The 23,379-nt window shown below is 64.8% G+C and overlaps 1 protein-coding gene across 1 annotated transcript in view; it reads right to left on the reverse strand.

Annotated features, from left to right (window-relative positions):
- Window positions 1-394: 394 nt before the first annotated feature.
- The window catches only part of SIGLEC1 (sialic acid binding Ig like lectin 1), a 51,551-nt gene continuing 28,566 nt past the window's right edge, over window positions 395-23,379 (reverse strand). Inside the window, exons 14-25 of the mRNA XM_075709885.1 lie at window positions 22,814-23,113; window positions 21,556-21,810; window positions 18,762-19,064; window positions 17,875-18,129; window positions 16,483-16,788; window positions 15,360-15,611; window positions 14,745-15,044; window positions 14,338-14,592; window positions 13,588-13,884; window positions 12,758-12,857; window positions 12,570-12,654; window positions 395-592 (exon numbers count right to left, since the gene is read on the reverse strand). Of these exons, the coding sequence (XP_075566000.1) occupies window positions 395-592; window positions 12,570-12,654; window positions 12,758-12,857; window positions 13,588-13,884; window positions 14,338-14,592; window positions 14,745-15,044; window positions 15,360-15,611; window positions 16,483-16,788; window positions 17,875-18,129; window positions 18,762-19,064; window positions 21,556-21,810; window positions 22,814-23,113 (2,906 nt within the window). The remainder of the gene's footprint in view (window positions 593-12,569; window positions 12,655-12,757; window positions 12,858-13,587; window positions 13,885-14,337; window positions 14,593-14,744; window positions 15,045-15,359; window positions 15,612-16,482; window positions 16,789-17,874; window positions 18,130-18,761; window positions 19,065-21,555; window positions 21,811-22,813; window positions 23,114-23,379) is intronic.

Consider the following 23,379-nt stretch of genomic DNA (forward strand, 5'->3'; position numbering starts at 1 on the left):
TCCGGGTTTGCGGGGGGAAATACCCGGGTGCCGGCGGGGGCGGGGGGATCCGCGCTGCTCCGCGGGCTGCGGCTCGGCCTCGGCCGTAAATAACAGCGATCGTGACAGTGATAATAAATTACGCCGATTCTTGTCGCGACATCGTTGTTATCGTCGCTGATTTTCCTTTATCGGTGGTGCTACCGTCGTTGTTGTTGCTATTATGGGTGTTAGCAGGATTTTTCGCTGTTTTTTCTCTCCGCGCTCGCCCCCAGCAGCCCCGCCGCGCCCCCCCCGGGCCCCGCTCCCCCCCCGCTCCGGGGGCGGCGAAAGGGCGGAAAAAAAAAAAAAAGAAAAAAACCCAAACCAACAAAAAAACCCACCCCAGACCCCAATAATCCTTCCTTTTCCCGTTCTACGCCCTGGCGAAGGGGCCCGATCCGCCGCCCAGAGCTCCCCGGGCCCGCACCCCGCCTCGCTGGAAATGAAGGTAACGCAGGGCCGGGTGCCCGCCCGGCTGGGATCGGCTGGGATCCGTCGGGATCGGCTGGGATCGGCTGGGATCGGCTGGGCTGGGCTCGGCCGGGCTAGGCCGGGCTCGGCTGGGATCTGTCTGGATCGGTCGGGATCGGCTGAGATCGGCCGGGATCAGCTGGGATCGGATCGGTTCGGCTCGGCTCGGCTAGGCTCGGCTAGCCTGGACTCGGCTGGGCTGGGCTCAGCCGGGCTTGGCTGGGCTGGGCTGGGCTGGGCTCGGCTCGGCTCGGCTCGGCTGGGCTCGGCTGGGCTGGGCTCGGCTCGGCTCGGCTGGGCTCGGCTCGGCTGGGCTCGGCTGGGCTGGGCTCGGCTCGGCCGGGTTCTGCTTGGCTCGGCTGGGCTGGGCTCTGCTCGGCTGGGCTGGGCTCTGCTCGGCTCGGCTGGGCTGGGCTCGGCTCGGCCGGGTTCTGCTTGGCTCGGCTGGGCTGGGCTGGGCTCGGCTCGGCTGGGCTCGGCTCGGCTCGGCTGGGCTCTGCTCGGCTGGGCTGGGCTCGGCTGGGCTGGGCTCGGCTGGGCTGGGCTCGTCTCGGCTGGGCTCGGCTCGGCTGGGCTCTGCTCGGCTGGGCTCGGCTGGGCTCGGCTGGGCTCTGCTCGGCTTGGCTCGGCTCGGCCGGGCTCGGCTCGGCCGGGCTGGGCTCGGCCGGGCTGGGCTCTGCTGGGCTCGGCTCAGCTCGGCTGGGCTCTGCTCGGCTGGGCTCGGCTCGGCTGGGCTGGGCTCGGCCGGGCTGGGCTCGGCCGGGCTGGGCTCTGCTGGGCTCGGCTCTGCTCGGCTCGGCTCGGCTGGGCTCGGCTCGGCTCGGCTCGGCTCGGCTGGGCTCGGCTCGGCTCGGCTGGGCTCGGCTGGGCTCTGCTCGGCTCGGCTCTGCTCGGCTGGGCTCGGCTGGGCTCGGCTGGGCTCTGCTCGGCTCGGCTGGGCTGGGCTCGGCTGGGCTCGGCTCGGCTCGGCTGGGCTCGGCTCGGCTCGGCTCGGCTCGGCTCGGCTGGGCTCTGCTGGGCTCGGCTCAGCTCGGCTCGGCTCGGCTCGGCTGGGCTCGGCTGGGCTCTGCTCGGCTCGGCTTGGCTCGGCTCGGCTGGGCTCGGCTCGGCCGGGCTGGGCTCTGCTGGGCTCGGCTCAGCTCGGCTCGGCTGGGCTCGGCTGGGCTCGGCTGGGCTCGGCTCGGCTCGGCTCGGCTCGGCTGGGCTCGGCTCGGCTCGGCTGGGCTCGGCTCGGCTGGGCTCGGCTGGGCTCTGCTCGGCTCGGCTCGGCTCGGCTGGGCTCTGCTCGGCTCGGCTCGGCTCGGCTGGGCTCTGCTCGGCTCGGCTTGGCTCGGCTCGGCTCGGCTCGGCTCGGCCGGGCTGGGCTCTGCTGGGCTCGGCTCAGCTCGGCTCGGCTCGGCTGGGCTCTGCTCGGCTCGGCTCGGCTCGGCTGCGTGCGGCCGCATTTCCCCGGGCCCACGGCCACGCCGCGGCCTGCGTGCCGGGCCCGGGCTGGGGGTGTCCGCCGGGAGCGGAGCCGGGGCTCCCCCGGACACCGAACCCCACGTCCCCGGGCAGGCCTGGTGACTGCCGTGGGGCGTCCGTGGGCACGGGGGGACCGGGCACGGGCACGGGTAAGCGTGCATGGACACGGGGCAATAGTGCACGGACACGGGGAACCGTGCACGGACATGTGGAACCGTGCAAGGATGCGGGGGAACTGGGCACGGGGGAAATGTGCACGGACACGGGGGACCGTGCAAGGACACGCGGGAAATGTCCGGGCACGGGGAAAATGTGCACGGACACGGGGGACCATGTATGGACACGGGGTAAACATGTATGGACACGGGGGAGATGTGCACGGACACGGGGAAACCGTGCAAGGACACGAAAAACGTGTGCGTGGACACGCGAGAAATGTGCGCGGATACAGCGTAAGTGTGCACGGACACTGTAAACGTGCGTGGACACGGGTGTGGGTGTGCACGGACCTGGTGTGGGTGTGCACGGACACGGGTGTGAGTGTGCACGGACACTGTAAACGTGCGTGGACACGGGTGTGGGTGTGCACGGACACGGGTGTGGGTGTGCACGGACCTGGTGTGGGTGTGCACGGACACGGGTGTGGGTGTGCATGGACAGTGTGGGTGTGCACGGACATGGGTGTGAGTGTGCACGGACACGGGTGTGGGTGTGCACGGACCTGGTGTGGGTGTGCACGGACACGGGTGTGAGTGTGCACGGACACTGTAAACGTGCATGGACACGGGTGTGGGTGTGCACGGACACGGGTGTGGGTGTGCACGGACCCGGTGTGGGTGTGCACGGACACGGGTGTGGGTGTGCATGGACGGTGTGGGTGTGCACGGACATGGGTGTGAGTGTGCACGGACACGGGTGTGGGTGTGCACAGACCTGGTGTGGGTGTGCACGGACACGGGTGTGAGTGTGCACGGACACTGTAAACGTGCATGGACACGGGTGTGGGTGTGCACGGACACGGGTGTGGGTGTGCACGGACCCGGTGTGGGTGTGCACGGACACGGGTGTGGGTGTGCATGGACGGTGTGGGTGTGCACGGACATGGGTGTGAGTGTGCACGGACACGGGTGTGGGTGTGCACAGACCTGGTGTGGGTGTGCACGGACACGGGTGTGAGTGTGCATGGACACTGTAAATGTGCGTGGACACAGGTGTGGGTGTGCACGGACACGGGTGTGGGTGTGCACGGACCTGGTGTGGGTGTGCACGGACACGGGTGTGGGTGTGCATGGACACGGGTGTGAGTGTGCCCGGCTCTACAGGGACTCGGAGGGGGCTGCACGGAGCCGGGGAGCTGCAGGCGCACAGCGTGGCTGTGCACGGACACACGGCCACACGGCCACGGGGCAGCCACGGGTGGGCACGGCGTGGGGTGGCTGCTCTGCGCCGTGCGTTGCTGTTTGTTTGTTTTTAAAGCAATCAGGGCGGCTGCACCCGACACGACGAATCCAATTACCCGATACAGACACGGGGCAGTGTGCATGGGCTCATTGTAGCCGTGCACAGACACGGGTGGGTGTGCAGGGGCTCAGCGTAACCGTGCACAGGCACGGGTGGGTGCGCACAGCCACAGGGTAACGGTGCACGGACATGGGTGGGTGTGCACGGCCGCATGGTAACGGTGCACGGACACGGGTGGGTGCGCACGACCACACGGTAACGGTGCACGGACACGGGTGGGTGTGCGCGACCACACGGTAATGATGCACAGGCACGGGTGGGTGTGCACGACCACACGGTAACGGTGCACAGGCACGGGTGGGTGCGCACAGCCACAGGGTAACGGTGCACGGACACGGGTGGGTGTCCACGGCCGCATGGTAACGGTGCACGGACACGGGTGGGTGCGCACGACCACACGGTAATGGTGCACGGACACGGGTGGGTGTGCACGACCACATGGTAAGGATGCACAGGCACGGGTGGGTGTGCACGGCTGCACGGTAATGGTGCACGGACATGGGTGGGTGTGCACGGCCGCACGGTAACGATGCACGGACACGGGTGGGCGTGCGCAGCCTCTGTAGCCGCCAGCAGGGAACGGCGTACGTGTGCAGGGTGCACTTCCAGGGCCCCCGCGGGGCTGCAGCTGAGGGTGCACCCCTCTCCACGGCCGGGCGTGGGTCGCTGCCCCGGGGACACCCGTGAGGACACCCCCGCGGGGCCGGGCCGGACCCCGGGACAAGCGGGGAGCGGGCGGCCTCGGCGGCTTCGCTCGCCCCGGGCTCCGGTGGCGGCTGCGGGGACCCCGCCGAGGGCAGGGTATGTGGGGGGGGGGGAGCGCTGAGGGTCCCAGGGGGTCCCGCAGCCGCCCACTCCCCACCCGAGACCCTCCCGGGGGTGCCCAGCCCCGACGTGGCCCCCCCGGAGCCCCGGCAGCGCTGATTTCGTTAGTGGAGCCGGTTGTCCCGGGGAGCCCGGGGCGGCCCCGGGAGCGGGCGGTGGGGGGGACACCCCTCCCCAGGCCGGGGACACCCCCCCGGGCCGGGACACCCCTCCCCGGGCCCCCCCCCCAACGCCCCACCGCGCTCCCCCGCGGGTGGGTGCGCGCCCCACGGCCCGGCCCCGCCGCGCCCGCTCGGATAAAACGAAATCCAACGAAATCAAAAGAAATCAAACGAAATTCCAGCGGGCCGCTACTGTAACCCCCCCCGGCACGGCTGCTCCGACACCCCACCTGTGACCGAGCCCGCTGGCACCGGGGGTCCCCACGCAGCACCCCGGCCCGGCCAGCACCCCCTCCTCCCCCGGGGGTCCCCACCCCGAACGGGTCCGGAGCGGCGGAGCCACCTCGGGTGCGGAGCGGCAGGGCCTGGGGACACCAGATCCTTCCCCGCTCCTGGGACCCTGCTCCTGGATCCCCCTCCTCTGGCATCCCTGTTCCTGGAACCCCGCTCCTGGATCCCCTCCTTTAGCATTCCCTCTCCTGGATCCCCCTCCTCTGGCATCCCTGCTCCTGGGACCCTATTCCTGGATCCCCTCCTTTAGCATTCCCACCCCTGGATCCCCCTCCTCTGGCATCCCCGCTTCTGGGACCCCATTCCTGGATCCCCTCCTTTAGCATTCCCGCCCCTGGATCCCCCTCCTCTGGCATCCCTGCTCCTGGAACCCCATTCCTGGATCCCCTCCTTTAGCATTCCTGCTCCTGGATCCCCCTCCTCTGGCATCCCCGCTCCTGGGACCCCATTCCTGGTTCCCCTCCTTTAGCATTCCCTCTCCTGGATCCCCCTCCTCTGGCATCTCTGCTCCTGGGACCCCATTCCTGGATCCCCTCCTCTGGCATTCCCGCTCCCGGAACCCCTCTCCTGGATCCCCTCTTTAGCATCCCTGCTCCCAGGACCCCGCTCCTGGCATCCTCTCCCCTCCAGCATCCCGGTTTCTTGGATCCCCACTTCCACCCCCTCTCTGCGATCCCGCCTCCTGGGGTCCCCACTTCAGGCATTCCGGCTCCTGGGATCTCTGTCCCCGGATCCCTGCTCTGAGCAGCCCGGCTCCGGTGGCCCCAACCGAGGCCTGGCTCCGGAGACCCCCGCAGCCCAGCGCTGGCCCTGCCGCAGCCCCGAGCATCCTGCCCGCTCCAGAAAAATTGAAAAAAAAAATCACTGGCAGGGGAAGGAAGATCCTGGAGGGACACAGGGCAGGGTGCGGAGCTGAAAGAAATTGTGTTTGCACCCCCCTCCCCCCCAAGGTCCCCAAAATCCCCACGGGGCAGGGTTGACCCCCAAACCCTGGCTTGGGAGAGGGGGGTGCGGTGGTTTGGCTGTGTCCCCCAGCACCCCCAGATGCAGAGGCTGTGCCGTGGGTGCCTCAGTTTACCGTCCCCGGGTGTGCGCCGGATCCGTGGGGAAGGTGGGGTGGCTGCCCCCCAGCCCCAGCTCCGGCTGCATCCCGCTGCCGGGGAGCCTGGCACAGCCGGTGCCATCCCCGCAGCGAAGGCTGGAGGCACACGGGTGTCGGCAGGCCGGTGTCCCTTTCACTGGAAATGGCCGCAGCAGAGCCCAGACCGACAAGGGACACGTCCCCGCAAACCGTGAGGAGCCGGCCGGGTGCTGCCGTGGCACCCGAAAGGGGACGCAAGGAGAAGGGGGACGAGCAGATCCTGGGGCTCGGCGTCTCCAAGGTGCGATCGCAGGTTATTCCGCGCTAGAAGACGCCGCTCAGCGTTTTGGTGCCATTTCTGGTTCGTGTGCCGCCCCACACGTCGCTCCCTGCCCCGCGGCTGCTCCCAGCCCGGGTCTCGCCCGCCCGGCAGCGGGGACGCGCGGGTGACAAGGTGTGGGTGCTGTTGCCGTGCCCTGTGCCCCCAGGTGCGTGCAGGAGGGTGCGATCGCAGCCCCAGCAACCTGCTACCGTGTTTTGATAAGCTTGACCTTTCCAGTTTCTCCTGCTCTGCTGGAAACCTCCCTTTCCCCAGACCCCCGGGGTCCCCCAAAACGCTCGCTGTGGGTCCCCCAGGCCACTCGCCCGGGACCCCGCAGCCACTGCATCCCCCTGGGCATGCACGCAGGCAATTCCAGTTAATGAGCGTCAAATTAACGTCGCTGGGGGCCTTGTCGTGCCTCGTCCGCAGAGCCCCGGGGTGCTCCTGGGGGTGCGGGTTCCCGCAGTGGCCCCCCCAGAGAAAGGGGCACCCAAGGGACCCCGCTAAACCTCCACCGCTGGGAGGGGGGTCCCGACAGCGTGCGGGCGCTGCTGGGGCTCTGCGCTGGGGACGCTCCCGCGGCCCCTGCGGGGGGGACACCCCCAGACTCCCGGGGGTCTATGGGGGGAGGAGACCCCGGGCAGAGAAGGGAGGGGGTCCCTGGGGGGCTGGCAGGACCCGGCCGCCCGTCACAGCCACCCCTGCCCACGTCCATCGCCGCGGACTCGGGTCCAAAACGGGAGCGTCAGGCGGCGGCAGCCCCGTACGACGTCCCGCCGCAGCCGCCAAGCCTTGCCGCCCGGCCCGCAGCTAGCAGTGACCTGTGGATAATGGATGACGATGGCGAGGAACGGATGATGATGGTGACGAAGTGGTGGTGGCCCTGGCCGGGGACACCCCCGGGGCGGGCAGGGGAGGCTGCCTGCTCGGAGCAGGGGGGGTTTGGCTGCCAGCGGTTTGGGTTTAGGGGTAAATCTTGGGAAACGCGGAGGTGGGCGGCACGGTGTTGCCCCACATCTCACGTCTCGGCAGCACCCCGCTGCCGGGACTGACCCGCCGGGTTGGCATTGTTCAGAGCCGATCCTGCCGCAGAGCTGGCAGGGGACCGGGTCCCAGGACCGGGTCCCAGGACCGGGCTGAGGGCCACATCCGTGCCAGGACATCGCGCCACTGCTCACACGGAGCGGGTGGGCTCGTTTCCCGACCAAGCGGGGCCTTCGAGCCCAGCAAGCCAGCGATAATCATGGTAAGAGCCGTCAGCGTCGCTGATGTGCTGAGGCCGGCCGGGCTCACGCTTGCGGCCAGCGCGGCCAGCGTGAAGCGAGGGCAGCGAGCCCAGCCCCGCGCGTGCCCCGAGATCACCCTCGCCGCCAGCGCCCGGGTGCATTTCAGCTGTCCCCGGGATTACCGCGAACGGCAAATCAAAGCGCGCGCTAATTTATCCGAGGAGAAATGCCTAGCACATTTCTGCAAGGTCCTCCGCCCCGTGGCAAATCCGTGGCCTCCGGTTCACCTCCTGACCTGCCCTTATTCCCTTGCTCTGCCTTTAACCCATGTGATGGGAGGATTTGGCTTAACGTGTGTCGCTGCAGAAGGGAAGGAGGAGAAGGAGCTCGGAGGGGCCGGAGGTAATCGCTGGCTCCCTGCCCACGGCACAGGGGCGTTCCTGCAGCCATGGGGCCAGATTAAGGCGGGCGTGCACCCCAGTTTCTCCCAAACCCTGCTGCTCCGCACATCTCCGAGCCCCTCCGTGCGGGTCAGGCGATTTGCGGAGGTTTAGCATGACAGGAGCAATCCCTCGCCTCTCCCTCGGTGCTGCCCGGTGCCTGCCCCATCCTGCCCACAGCCTGTATCCCTGCTGCCCGTGCTCCAGGTTGGACGTAGGTCCTGCAACTGGTGGGACCTTCCCCTCGCTCTCTTCTCTGCACCCCCAGGACCCGGCTGCACCAGGAGAGCCCGCGTCTGGCACGCACGGCCGGCGGCAACTCACGGGACCCAACGTGTGCACGCCAGCCGGCATCATCTGCCCCAGTCCCCCCAGCAAGCAGCGGGGAACGGCGGGCAGGAGGGGTCAGCTGGAGCGGCCCGGCCGCCCGGGGCAAGAATTGGGCAAGAATTCATTAACTTCAAGCCGGGGAGATGCGGGAGGGAGGGAATAGATGCGCACAGGGATCCTTCTCGAAGCCCGGGGGCTCGGATGGGAGGCGGTGAGCGGCGTGGGCGCAGGTGGTGCGGGAGGAGGTGGGTTCGGCGGCAGTGGAGTTGGAGGGCTCTGCCATGGAGGTACCTTGAAAAGGTGATTTCCAGCCGGAGGGATGGACCTGCCCGGGTCACCCCGGCTCCGTCCGAACTCATCTGTCTGGGCTTGCAGTTTAGCAGGTGACAGAGGTTCAACCTCGCTGCTGCCAGATGCTCGGAGGGATCTCAGCGAGGAGGCAGCGGCTGCTGCAACGGGTTGGGGAGGGGGATGCCTGCCACCCCCCTGCCTGCCCCCCTGCCTGCCAGCTGTGGGCTCAGCGCCGCTCCCATCCCATCCCATCCCATCCCATCCCATCCCATCCCATCCCATCCCATCCCATCCCATCCATCCCATCCCATCCCATCCATCCCATCCCTTCCATCCCCAGGGCACACACAGACACAAGCTGAGGCGGCGGGAGCAAAGCCAGCCCCTCGCTCGGAGAGCGCAGGGCCTTGCAGGGTGCTCGGGGGAGTCACGCTGTGGGGCTGCCCCGATGTTCTCCCCCCAAACTGGTGTCTCCATCTCCCCATGCAGAAAATAGGCTGCACGAGCCCCTGGCTGGTGTAGGTTGGTGTTAGGTGCCTGCGGTGGAGCAGGTGCCTGCTGGCAGGAATTGCTTTTGGAAGACTTGCACCAAATGTTCCCAAATGGCTGCTCCCAAGCCAGGGGACCCGGTCACCCACTGCGTCCCCAGCATCATCTTCCTCAGCCACGACCGAGTCCCCAGCCAGCACCAGTCCCTCAGCTCCCTGTCCCAGTGCCGCGAGCAGGAGCAGCTCTGCCGGGGTCACTCCTGCCCGGTGCCAAATATGAACCCCCTGCCCCACCAGTTCTGCTCCCCCCACCATCGGCATTGCCCCTCACCACAGGGCCAGCTTTGGGGAGGCTTTGCCTGCCTGAGAATGAGGATTTTGGGGGATTTTAGTGGGACTTGGGGACATGGGTTAGTGGACATGGTGGTGTTGTGTTGATGGTTGGACTGATGATCTTAGAGATCCTTTCCAACCTTAATGATTCCTAGTTTTTACTTTCATTAAAAAATAATCCAGCCACCATGCCAAGACACATGAAATTAATCATTCCTCTCCCCTTAATGGGTTTAGTGGTGGACTTGGTAATGTTAGGTTAATGGTTGGACTGGATTACCTTCAAGGTCTTTTCCAACCTCAATGATTCCATGATTCTATAACGTGCAGACGTGGCACTTGGGGACATGGTTTATGGACATGGTGGTGTTGTGTTGATGGTTGGGCTGATGATCTTAGAGATCCTTTCCAACCTTAATGATTCCTGGGTTTTACTTTCATTAAAAAATAATCCAGCCACCAAGCCAGGACACATGAAATTATGACTCTGCCCTTAACTGGTTTAGTGGTGGACTTGGCAGTGTTAGGTGAATGGTTGGACTGGATGATCTTCAAGGTCTTTTCCAACCTACACGATTCGATGGGTCTATGATTTGGGCACCTCCCAGTGCGGGAGAGCGCTGCGGCATTGCACCCCGAGTCCCGTCACCAGCCCAAGTTGTAACGTGGGCTGGGGACCTGCCGAGCTCTCACTGGCCACCCTCTGCTCCGAGGGCAAGCTGCTCAGATCAGCTCGCTTGGGTCCTCATCCTGCCAGGTTTCAGATACCCCAGGGACAGAGGTAGCACAGCCTTTCCAGACCCCAGTTCCCACATCAGCCATGCTCGCAGTGAAGGGTTATTTTTCCTTATATCAAATCAGCCTTTTGATTTCTGTAGCTCGTGTCCTTTGCACCCTGGTCCTCTCACTGTGCTCCCCAGGGAAGGATTTGGCTCCGTCTCCTCCTTAACCCACCTTCCCCCAGCTACACACGGCAGCGAGGTCCCCAGCTGTCCCCATCGCTGCTCATCCCCCCTCTCCCAACCCCTCCACCGCCTCACCCTGCTTTGCAGGAATTTCTCCGGGGCTGGGAGCCCCTGGCGAGACACGGAGCCGTGGGGCTGGCCCCGGTGCTGGGCAGGGGGAGGCATCACTGCCCTGCACTCACATGGGGCACCCGGCCCCGCACCCCAACCTCGTCTTTCCTCCCTGAACAGCCCCAGCAAGCACCCACGGGGGTGGGCTGGTGGATGGGGGGGTCCCTGACCCCCTCCCTGCTGCCCCAGGTCCAGCTGCCACCAGCTCTGGTCCTGCCACCCCACCTGGGGAGTGCAGGAGGGATGGGGATGGGGACAGGGACAGCCTGCGTGGGGCTCTGCTGTCACTCCGGGCACAGACACAGGGGGATATTGCACGTTTGCTGGTGAAAATACTTCCCCGGCGTGCAGCTGTCCCAACAGCCCCGCACCCATGGGACCATCCTGCCCAGCTGCACCCCCCGTGAGCCACGGCACCCGGAGCCACGGCACCGGGAGGATGCACCTGAGGAGGATGAGGGTCTGTGCGATCCTGAGAGCTGAGAAAGAGGGAGATTAGCTAGAAATATGGCTGGTGGGTCAGCAAGTTTGGGCCCAGGGAGCTGGAGGGGTGGGGGGGACACAGGCAAAAGCAGGAGAGCATCGGGCTGCGGGTGCTGGTGGTCTCTCTCACGGCCCACGGGAACGGCAGCAATTTGCTTTGGTGCACGAACAGGAGTTGCAAACCGGGTGGATAAGCGGGGAGCAGCGTCCCCGAGCCCCCAAACTGGGCTCGGAAAGCTCCAGCTCCATGCTCCATAGTGGGACTGGATGATCTTAAAGGTCTTTTCCAACCTAAACAATTCCATGATTCTGTGCCCCAAAGCACTGGCTGGCTCCATGCCGCTGTCCGGTGGGGTCCGGCGGCGAGGTGGCTGCAGAGTGACATCTAATGGCAGCGGGCCTGGAGGGGATACGGTCCCCAGCAGCCACCTCCCTTGCTGGGGGCTGCAGCTTCTGCAAATGAACCCTCCCACAGCCCCCAGCCCCAGCATGGAGCTGACAGGACAGGGCTCTTCCTCGTCCCCCGCCTCTTCCCGGGGAACCGAGGGGACACGTTTGGCCTGGGGACAACTCTGCCCTCCCGTCCAACGTGCTGACAAGACGGATGGCAGGAAAATAGGGTGCCATGACCATGGGCTGTCTCCAAGCATCACGTCCCCAATCTTCCACCGGCCCCGCAGCCCCATACGAGGACCAAGCCGTTGCTCCGCAGCGGATGCAGACTGGATTTGGGTGAAAACGGGGGAGAGAGCGGGGAAGGAATCACACGCCAACACGGGGGAGTCCCTGGGTGAACCAGCCCTTCCCAGCCCCGCGGCTGCCTGGTTCCCTCCAGCTCCCCACCCTTCCCAAAGCAGGGCAATAAAATTCTCCCCAGCTCATCCCAACAGACACCGGCTGCCTGTTGCTCCAGGTTTTATTTCCAGGCAGAGGGAATAGCACGCAGGGAGGCCCCGGCATGCAGGGGCTACACAGCACCGTGGCGGGCAGCACCCTGGGGTGGTGGCTTTGGTGGGGGGGACAGGAGGATGGTGGGCACGGAGAGGCTACCCCCAGGCTTGCACCACCACCGGGAGATATATTTTTTCTTTTTTTTTTTTTTTTTCCCCCGGGGTTTTGCTGCCGGAGAGCAGCTCTGAGCCGTCACAGCTTGCCGGTGCCTGGCACACGCGGCGCACCACGCGCGGTGGCGAGCACGGACCGTGCCCGGCGTGAGAACAACATCCATGGAGGGGAGGGACGAAGGGCACGGAGGGGCAGAGGGGGATGGAGACGGGGCTGGGTTATCCCCAGGGTGGTGGCTGCCTGGATCCAGCCAGGCCAGGGCTGTGTGCTTCCAGCACCAGCTTCTACAGTTGCTCCTGGGCCAAAGAGGCATTGGCTTAAGGATCTCCATCCACCTGGAAAAGGTTGGGGCAGGTTGGGGAAACCCTGCCCACGGTGGAGCCCGTGGGGCCAGGGGAGCACCTAGAGCATCATCCGGAGGGGTCAGCACCTGTGTGTGCTGTGAAGCCCCCCTGGGGCGAGCTTGCAAGGGGTGATTCTGGTCCTCGCAAAGCTCTGCCCCTCCTGCCGTTTCCCCGGCTCCAGCAATGACAGCCAAGGCTGCCGTGGTAGCACATAGCAGCCTGGCTGGGTCGGATCCTGGCTGGGGTGCGAGCCCGGACCCCCCGCGCCGGGGCAGCACCAAGATGCTCTCCAGCACTGCGCACCCCACGGACGCCCCGTGGGGGACCCGGTCCCACCGAGGTCCCTACCTGCACCTCCTCCTGTTTGCTCCTCAGCTCAAAGGTGTCCTCAGCACCGGACCAGCCACAAAACTTCCTCATCCTGGAAGGGAGGAGAGGGAGCTGCCACCCCCTGTCCCCACCACGGGCCGGCTCAGCCCGGGGTCCCCGTCCCCGCCAAACCCCATCCCAGCCGGGGACTTTACCTGGGCCACATCTTCACGGCCAGGAGGGCCAGGGCGGCCACGCAGATCACAGCCATGAGCAGCCCAGCCAGGATGGTGAAGGCCAGGAGGTGGGTGAGAGCTGCGAGCAGAGGGGAGCCAGGGCAGACCCCTGCCTGCACCGGGGCTGCCGGCTCGGCGAGACCGGAGGGGGCTCAGGGATCCCTTTTCCCACTGCTGCAGCCGCAGCGTGGCCGTGGTGTGGGGTCAGAGTACGTGGGACCCCCCCCCAGGCTTTGGGGTGCCCCTGAGGGGTGAAGGGGACCCTAGGGACATGGCTGCAGGCGGGGGACACCCCTCTGCACCGCTGCCAGGTCCCCAGGGCTGGGGACGGCCCGTCGGTGGGTCGAGGAGACGCCGCATGGCAGGGTGGCACGGCACCATGCTGGGACCCCACTGGGACCACACGGGGAGGGTGGTGGGTGTCCTGTCCCCTGCCAGCACCCGGCACAGCGACAAGCAGCATCATCCTCTTCTGCCGTTTGTCGAACCCAAGCCAATTCCCCCTCGCTTTTTTTTTGATCATTCTGCAGCATTCAAGTCAATTTTCTCTTCTTGCAGGCTTTTTCAGCCCTTTCGCAAAGACCAACCTGGGATGCTTTGGGAGAAAAGCTCCTTGGAAGGACATGCCCAATTCTGGCAGTAAACCCCCCTTTTCCCATCCACCTAAAGACTCACGGACGATTCAACCCACTTCCACCGGTCACCCCCACCGCTCTGAACTCATCTTTCTGGCCCTATTCCCTGTTCCCCGCTGAGCCCCACCGCCCCCGGCACAGCACCCTGGGGTGGGGGGGGACAGCCCCACTCACTGTGCACGTCGAAGTAGGCGCCGGCCGTGGCGTTGCCCAAGGGGTTGCCGGCCACGCAGATGTACTCTCCCGAATCCTTGGGCCCCACGGCCCCCAGCTCCAGCCGGAGGGTGTTGTGGGAGGGGGTGGCACGGACCCCCGGCGCAGTGGCTGGGGCCAGGCTGGAGGCCAGGAGCCGGCCGCGGTGGTACAGGGCAATGGAGGAAGCCGGGTGGCTGTCGGCCGTGCAGAGCACGATGCCCACCCGCCCGCTGCGGTTCTCCAGGAAGGTGCTGACGGACACGTCCCGGGGAGGGTCTGCAGGGCGGGGGGGGGGAGTTGGGGCTGGCGGTGGTCCATGGCGTGAGACCCCCCTCCCACGCTGGCCAAGGGCCAATTAACGCATCCTTCCTCTGGTCTGGATCAGCTCCAGCCCACCCAGCCCGGGGCTGGTGGTTTCACACCCTCTCCAGCCCTTTGCTTCCTCCCACCCCCAAGCTGGAGCGTCCCCCCCGGCTCAGAGCATGTCAGCTCCAAATCTGACTTTTGAGGGGCACCTGCAGCCACTGCTAGACACAACCCTGATGTCCTCTTCCCCTGGCAGGGCAGGGAGAGGAGGAAGAAGAGGAGGAAGGCCTCCTCGCCATCGCAGGACCGCGCGGATGGGATGCGTGCAGTGCTGGGCTGGATGCACCCAATGCAGCCCGTGCCGGGGTCTCTGCGCCCCATCCTGCCCGCTGGCCTGTCCCCGCGGGGCCGGGGGACACTCACAGAGCACACTGAGGCTGAGCAGGGCCGAGGCGGCACTGCCCCGTGTCCCGCTCGCCTGGCAGCGGTAGGAGCCGGTGTCGGCACTGGAGACGCTGGTGAGGATGAGGGAGCTGGCCGGTCCCTCCCGCAGCCACCGGCTGTTCTTGTACCAGGTGTAGTTGGCCTCTTCACCCACCCAAGGGATGGCCGAGCAGGTCATGGTGGCTGTGGTGCCTTCGGGGACTTCTGGCGAGGGCTTAACCGTGATTATGACCCCTGAGGAGGAGGAGAAGGGAGGCTGGGAATTCAGGGGGTGGCCTGGGTTGGGATTGCACAGGACAACACCATCCCCACAACCCCCCGAAAGCCACGGGAGGGCCCACCGGGACCCCGAGACGGGGCTCGCCGTGGCTCGGGACCACCCTCACCTCCCATGTCTAGGCGCAGGGACGAGGACGCGGTGCCATAGCTGTTGTTGGCCGAGCAGACGTAGACCCCCACGTCCTGCAGCTCCAGCCCCGCCATTTCCACCCGCAGGGAATTGGGGGCCACCTGGACGGTGAAGCGTGGGTCGGCCGGGCCCCAGGTGGAGGCCAGGGGTGCGTGGCCGGGACCCCGGCGCAGGGCGATGTCGGAGGGTGGGAAGCTGTCGACGGTGCAGAGCAGGACGGCCTGCCGCCCCCCCCGGGGCTCCACCAAGGAGATGAAGGACGGCTCCTGGGGGGCATCTGCAAGGACAAGGGACAGCGTTTCCCCCTCCCTGCAAACAGCTCTGCTGGCAGGGGACCACCCCTCCCGTGGGGTTTTTTTTTGGGGGGTGACAGGTTTGCTGCTGGGGTGGAAGGGGCGCGATGCAGCGCCTGGGGACCCCCTCCCTTCCCGGGCCAGGGGCTGGTCTGTCGCGGGATGTCACCAGATGGCGACATAGACCGTTCTCCCGACAGCGACATCCCTCCCGGGCTGCCCTGGGCCCCCTTTGCTTGTAGGACCCGGGTTCGTGTGTGTGTGTCCCCCGCAACTCCCCGCAGCCGTCCCTCACTCACAGAGCACCCGCAGGGCGGTGGGGGGGGCCCGGCGGCCCCCCAGCCCCCTCCCCACCTGGCAGGCATAGGCACCCGCGTCCGTGCGCCGGGCGGCGGGGAGGACGAGGGAGGCGTCGAGCCCCTCCGCCAGCCACCGCCCGTTCTTGTACCAGGTGTAGACGGTGGCCGGGTGGGCACCCACGTCCCGGCAGGTCAGCGTCATGACGGTCCCCTCGAGCACCTCGGCAGAGGGTCGCACCACCACCCTGACGGCTGGGGAGAGCGGAACGGAGCTGGCCCTCACCGGCGCAAGGCTTGCCCTCCTTGCCCTCCTTGCCCTCCTGCCCTCCTTGCCCTCCTTGCCCTCCTTTCCTGGCTGTGAAGCCACCGTCACCCTTCAGCAGGGTGTGTGTGTGGGGTGGGTGCCCACCCGAGTGGGCGGCAGCACCTCCCTGCCCTTCCCTGTGCCGTTCCTGACCCCGCTGATGACCGGTATGTGTAGAAATGGCACTTGGGGGCATGGCTTAGTGGGCATGGGGGTGTTGGGTTGATGGTTGGACTGATGATCTTAGAGATCCTTTCCAACCTTAGTGATTCCTAGTTTTTACTTTCATTAAAGATAATCCATCCACCAAGCCAGGACACATGAAATTATGACTCTCCCCTTAATTGGTTTAGTGTGGACTTGGCAGTGTTAGGTTAATGGTTGGGCTGGATGATCTTCAAGGTCTTTTCCAGCCTACATGATTCAATGATTCTATAACGGGCAGACGTGGCACTTTGGGACATGGTTTAGTGGGCATGGGGGTGTTGGGTTGATGGTTGGACTGATGATCTTAGAGATCCTTTCCAACCTTAATGATTCCTGGTTTTTACTTTCATTAAAAAATAATCCATCCACCAAGCCAGGACGCATGAAATTAATTATTCCTCTCCCCTTAACTGGTTTAGTGGTGGAGTTGGCAGTGTTAGGTTAATGGTTGGACTGGATGATCTTCAAGGTCTTTTCCAACGTAAACAATACTATGATTCTGCTGCCCAATGGCAACACTAATTTTGGCCATGCCCCTCAACACCCATAACAACGCACTCGGGGGTCCCCAGCCCCTTGTCCCCGTACCCGCGGCGGCGAAGCCGGACTCACCCTGCACATGGAGGGGCAGGGATGCGTGGGTGCTGCCCAGCGGGCTGCGTGCCTGGCACTCGTACTCGCCCTCATCCTCCTCGGAGGCCTCCCGGAGCTCCAGCCTCAGCGCGTTGGGAGCGGGGGAGACGTGGCCGCTCTGCCCGGGGTGGTCTCCTCCCGCGGCGGGGCGGGAGGCCACCGGCTGCCCCTCCTTGAGCAGAGTGATCTCGGACAGGGGGTTGCTGTCAACAGTGCAGAGGAGGATGACTGCCATCCCCTCGCCGCTCTCCACGAAGGCCTTCATCTGCAGGTTCCTGGGGGGGTCTGCGGGAAGGAAAGGGAAGAGGGGGAGCGTAGGACAAGCAGCGTCTCAGTGCGTGGGAGCATCCCCAGCCTGCGACGCTCAGGTCAGGCCGGCTGCTTTCACGGTCTCGGCTGGGCTGTGAGCTGGGGCGGCGATGCTCCGCTGCGAAGGCTCCGGCGCGGCACCGGCTCGGCCAGCGCTGCCTCTTCCCTCAGCATCCGCCACCTCCTTGAATCGAACCCGCGCTCAAAACGCGGCGCGGGGTCTTTCGCTGAGCTCGTTTCCAACCTGCGTTTGCGAGTTGGTTGTGGCAGCTCCGCTCCCGCCCCAGCCTCACGAAAAAAAACCACCTTTTGCACGGCCGTGCATGGCAAAGCTCAACAGCCAGGCTTGTGCAAAGGCGGCACGGCTGTGGGTGCAACTCGGGCCCATAAAGCCAAGATATTTTTAGCAGATCCAGCCGGCATTCCCCATCCAAAATCAGGAGGAGGGAGAGAAGCAGTGGATTTGTTGCCCGGCTCTCAGGCTCTCTGGAGGATGTTTCCAGGAGTGCTCCTCCACACTCACTCCTCACGGCAGATTTCTAAGTTAAAGCCGTATTTTTCTAATAAAAATGAAAAAAAAAAAAAATCTTACATTCTGACTTGCAACTACATTTTTTTTGCATGTCTTTTTTTAAACAAAGTCTGGCTTTCATTTTCCAAATCAGGGGGAAAAAAAAAATCCTGCAATGTTTCCTGAAAGACAAAGATTTTTCTGTTTCAGTTTGGTACCAAGCGCAGGGACAAACTTGGGGCGCTTGGAGAAGCTTCACTAAAATCTTCGGCAGACGACGTGGGGCTGTTTGGCCAGGTCTGCTTGCTGCGGACACCGCACCAGCGTATAAAGTTCGGCTTGGTGAAAACCTGGGACAAAAGCTAATTTTTTTTTGAGACCCCAAAATTAAGGCAGCCCCCCACCGCTCCAGAACATGCTCCCAGGAGCATTCCCAGCCAAGGGGACTGGCCGAGGGACAAGTGACACCCAAGGGACCTCCCTGCAGCATGGCCGGGTCCCTGCCCCGGGTGGGCGCCGCGGCGTGAAGCCCCCTGCCCACGGGAACTCACAGAGGACGTTGAGGGTGGTGGGAGCAGAGCTGCGGGTCCGCGCCGGGGTCCGCACCGTGCAGTGGTAGGATGCGGCGTCGGCGGCGGTGACACTGGGGAAGGCGAGGGACGGGGACGGGCCGCTGCTGAACCAAACCTTGTTCTTGTACCAACTGTAGCTCAGCGCTTCCCCGCCGCCGCTCTGGACCGCACAGGTCAGGTTGGCGATGTCACCTTCCCGGACGTCTGGGGAGGGGGAGATCCAGAGCCTGGCAGCTGCGGTGGAAGGGGAAGGAGGTGATGCTCGCGGAGAGCGCGGTGGGCTGCTTGGTGGGAAAGCCGGTCTTGTCCAGGACTTCAGCTTGGGGCTCTCTTCCCAGCATTCCAGACAAGAAGCGATGAAAGTGCTGCAGCCCCCTCCCCTGCTAAACCCCCCTGCCAAGCCCCCCTGCCCCTGCAGCAGCCGTAGGACAGCCCGGGGTGATGCCGGCGCCGTGAGCATGGCCAGGACGCTGTCCTGGATGGATATTCAAAGCCAGCCCTTTGCATCAGCTCCGGGAGCGATGAACTGCAGTTCCTCACCGTGCGTGGGGGGATACACGCAGCTCTCCGAGAACACCGCTGGCATAGCCCTCTGTCCCCATAAACACGCGTCTTCCTCCGTTTCTTCTCCGTTTCTGTGCTGCCCATCCTAGTCCAGCTTCTCTCTGCCCTCCCCTCCCCACGAGCATCCTCCAGCAGCACTTGCCTTCGCCCCTTCACCATAATCCCCTGCCTCCATCCCTCCCGCCGCTGCTCGCACAGCTCCATCCCGTCCCCATCCCCATCCCCATCCCCATCCCCATCCCCATCCTCATCCCCATCCCCGTCCCCATCCCCATCCCCATCCCCTGCCTGCACGCACTCACTGCCTGCCGTGAAGTTCACCGCGGCGCTGGCGTTGCCGTAGGCGTTGCTGGCAGAGCACACGTACTCCCCCTCGTCCTCCAGCAGCACGGGGTGGATGCTGACCCGCAGCGTGTTGAAGGCCACGGCGATGCCGAGCCGTGGCAGGGCAGTGGGCTGCGGCAGCGCCGTGGAGGCCACCAGCGCCTGGTCCTTGAAGAGGGCCAGCTCTGCCCGCGGGTTGCTGTCCACCGTGCACTGCAGGACGCCCCGCTGCCCCTCGGGGGTCTCCAGGAAGGAGGTCAGCACCGGCACCCGTGGAGCATCTGCCCAGGACAGACGTTGCACGGAGGGGTGGGCAAACCCGGAGTCTGCACCCAGAGCCCCCCGAGGCCAGGCTGCCTGGCCCCAGCTCCAGCCCCGGAGGGCTCCTGTCCCCCCAGGTCATAGAATCATGGAATCATGGAATCGTTGAGGTTGGAAAAGACCTTGAAGATCACCCAGTCCAACCATTAACCTAACACTGCCAAGCCCACCACTAAACTAATTAAGGGGAGAGTAGCAATTTCATGTTTCCTGGCTTGCTGGCTGGATTATTTTTAATGAAAGTAAAAACTAGGAATCATTAAAGCTGGAAAGGATCTCTAAGATCATCAGTCCTGGGTGGTTTCACCCTCCCCACGCTCCTCGGGCACCCCGAGGCGTCTGCAGCGGCTCCTGGCACCTCGCTGCCAGCACCGGGGCAGCAGCAGCCCACGCTTGCAGCAAAAGCAAAAGCCAGGCTTTCCAGGATTTTCCCCTCCATCCCAGACAGACAACATTTCTCCTAATCAAAGCCTGGAAAAATGTGGGTAATTTCAGGTCGATTGCAATATGTTGTTTCAACAGAACCAAAATATTTGCTAGTGCATTTTTTTCCCCCTTTTTATGTGACACGGCAGGCAGCTGAGATGTGGGGTGGCCACACCGCTTCTCATTGGAAAGTTCTGCTTGAAAGGGGACGTGACCCACCAGGGTGGGTTTTATTCAGACTAGGTGTTTATCGAGGAGATATGCTCCCAGAAACTTTCCGCTTTTAACACTTTGGCATTTTCTAAGGGCGGAGGAGGCTTTGTTACAAAGCATGCAGAGCTCTAGTTCAAGTCCTGTGCGTGGGACACGCAGCGTTTGGGGACAGTGCCAGCAGCGAGGGCTGTGCAAGGTGCCCGCTATGTGCCAGGCACAGCCCTGTGTGGCTGAGCAGCCTTCCTCAGCATCCCGCCCCAGGACCATCCTGCCCCGGCACTATCCTGCCCCAGCACCATCCCACCCCGGTACCATCCCACCCTGGAACCATCCTGCCCCAGCACCATCCCACCCTGGAACCATCCCACCCTGGTACCATCCTGCCCCAGCACCATCCCACCCCATTACCATCCTGCCCCAGCACCATCCCATCCCGGCACCATCCCACCCTGGTACCATCTCGCTCCAGCACCATCCCATCCTGGCACCATCCCACCCTGGTACCATCCCACCCCATTACCATCCCAACCCAGCACCATCCCACCCCGGCACCATCCCACTCCGGCACCATCCCGCCCTGGTACCATCCTGCCCCAGCATCATCCCACCCCAGAACCATCCTACCCCAGCACCATCCCACCCCAGAACCATGCGACCCTGGAACCATCCCACCCCAGCACTATCCTGCCCCAGCACCATCCCACCCTGGAACCATCCCACCCTGGCACCATCCCACCCTGGCACCATCCCATCCCAGCACCATCCTGCCCCAGCAACATCCCACCCTGGCACCATCACGCTCCAGCACCATCTCACCCCGGTACCATCCCATCCCGGAACCATCCCACCCTGGCACCATCCCACCCTGGTACCATCCCACCCCGGCACCATCCCACCCCGGCACCATCCCACACCAGTACCATCCCACCCCGGTACCATCCCAACCCAGCACCATCCCACCCCGGTAACATCCCACACCGGCACCATCCCACTCCGGCACCATCCCGCCCCAGCACCATCTCATGCCGGCACCACCCTGCCCTGGCACCATCCCACCCTGGCACCATCCCATCCCAGCACCATCCCGCCTCATCACCATGCCACCCTGGCACCATCCCATCCCAGCACCATCCCACCCTGGAACCATCCCGCTCCAGCACCATCCCACCCTGGAACCATCCCATCCCAGCACCATCCTGCCCCAGCACCATCCCACCCTGGCACCATCACGCTCCAGCACCATCTCACCCCAGTACCATCCCATCCCGGTACCATCCCAACCCAGCACCATCCCACCCCGGTAACATCCCACACCGGCACCATCCCACTCCGGCACCATCTCATGCCGGCACCACCCTGCCCTGGCACCATCCCACCCTGGCACCATCCCATCCCAGCACCATCCCGCCTCATCACCATGCCACCCTGGCACCATCCCGCTCCAGCACCATGCCACCCTGCTACCATCCCAATCCAGCACCATCCCACCCTGGAACCATCCCGCTCCAGCACCATCCCACCCTGCTACCATCCTGTCCCAGCACCATCCCACCCCGGTAACATCCCACACCAGCACCATCCCGCTCCAGCACCATCCCACCCTGCTACCATCCTGTCCCAGCACCATCCCACCCCGGCACCATCCCACCCCAGTATCATCCCACCCCAGCAACATCCTGCCCGAGCACCATCCCATCCCGGCACCATCCTGTCCCAGCACCATCCCACCCTGCTACCATCCTGCCCTGGCACCATCCCACCCCAGCACCATCCCACCCCAGCACCCTGGATTCCCAGGAGGGTCCCACTCACAGGAGATGCGCAGGGCGATGGCCGGGGAGACGCTGGTCCCCGAGGGGCTGCGGGCTTGGCAGTGGTAGGAGCCGGCAGCGGCGCTGGCGATGTGGGGCATGTCGAGGAAGTTGTCAGGGCCCTCCTGGAGCCGTTCGCTGTCCTTGTACCAGGAGTAGACGGTGTCGTCCTGTGGTTCTCCCACCACCTGGCACGTCAGGGAGACATCGTCTCCTTCCCGCACCTCCGCGGATGGCGAGATGAGGACTCGGGCAGCTGGAGCACGGAGACATGATGCCGGCAGCTCAGAAAGCGCCGCAGCGGAGCTCGGCACTGCCGGCCCCTGAGCAGCCCCGACACAGCGTGGGATGCGAACAAACCCCTCGTCTCTTCCATAGCGTGCATCGTAGCAGTGCACGCTTCGGTGCTCTTGTTCTGACCGGGGAAGCCGTGGACCCTCGCAACCCTGGGGCTGCCACTAGATATTTATTTTTAAGAAAACGCGTTGCTCCCTGTCCCCGGGAGCTGACACCCTGCCGTCTACCCAATATCGCTTGTGGTACCCCGGGGCTGAGGATGAGGTGTTTGGGTACAGGTGCCTGCTGTGGGTGCGGGGTGTGAGCCGCTGCCTCCGGAGCGGCACCAGAGCCTGGGCGGGAGCCGGCGGCACTGGGTGGGAGCACGGACACCAGCTCCCATGTGGGCACCTCCATGGAGACACACTTGGATCTATCAGTCTGAGGGCCAGATCCCAAGCCAAAAAAATGATTTCAGTTCCAGATTCCTGCTAACCCGTCAGGTAATGTGGGTGCTGCCTTGCTCCAGGGTCTGGGGTGCAGAAGCGAGAGGGTCTGGGTGCTGGTTAGGCACCGATGCCGACCCGCAGCCAGAAAGCCCACCGGGGCGGACCACCAGGTCCCAGCTCGTCACACGCAAGCCCCTGCACCACAAAACAGCCGGTGCCGGCCACTGCCCTGCGCTGGCTTCTGACTGGCATGGTTTGGCACCAAGTGATGTCCCTGCTGCGGCCAGGGGACAGGATCACACCCGGCCACCACAGCTCGGTCATTTTGGGTTGCCTGGCTGTAGCCCACGATGCTCAGGGACATTGCTCTGCCTCGCTGTCACCATGGGACAGCACCAGAGCGCGCGTTTGTCCCATCAGACAGCGGCACGCAGGCAGGAACCGCACAGAAAAGGTGACATTTTGTGTCACCTCTGGCCCCCACCCCACCAGTGCATGATGCGGCGCGGGCGCGAGCAGGCAGGCGGTACTCACTCTGCACGCGGAAGTACAGGCGGTGCACGGCGGTGCCGTAGGCGTTGGTGGCGGTGCAGCGGTAGCTGCCTTCGTCCGCTGCCGTCACCTCCTGGATCTCCACCCTGAGGGTGTTGGGGGTGGCCGAGACGCTGACCCGCGGGCTGGGGCTGCTCCCTGTGTCGCTGGTGGCCACCAGCTCCTCACCCCGGTGCAGGGCCAGCTGGGCGGGAGGGTTGCTTGCCACCAAGCACTGGAAGATGGCCAGGCGGCCTCTCTCCGTCTCCAGGAATGCCGTCAGCCGGGGGTCCCGCGGGGGGTCTGTGCAGGGCAGGGAACAGTGTTTGTGCGGCTGTCGCTCCCCGGCTGGAGAGCTCCGGGAAAGCAGCAGCCCGGGGCCTCCCAGAAAGAGTGGGAAAAGCTGCATTGCCGAAGGGAAGGGAAGGGAAGGGAAGGGAAGGGAAGGGAAGGGAAGGGAAGGGAAGGGAAGGGAAGGGAAGGGAAGGGAAGGGAAGGGAAGGGAAGGGAAGGGAAGGGAAGGGAAGGGAAGGGAAGGGAAGGGAAGGGAAGGGAAGGGAAGGGAGAAG

The sequence above is a fragment of the Pelecanus crispus genome, chromosome 4 (assembly GCF_030463565.1).
Source record: "Pelecanus crispus isolate bPelCri1 chromosome 4, bPelCri1.pri, whole genome shotgun sequence".
Classification (NCBI taxonomy): domain Eukaryota; kingdom Metazoa; phylum Chordata; class Aves; order Pelecaniformes; family Pelecanidae; genus Pelecanus; species Pelecanus crispus.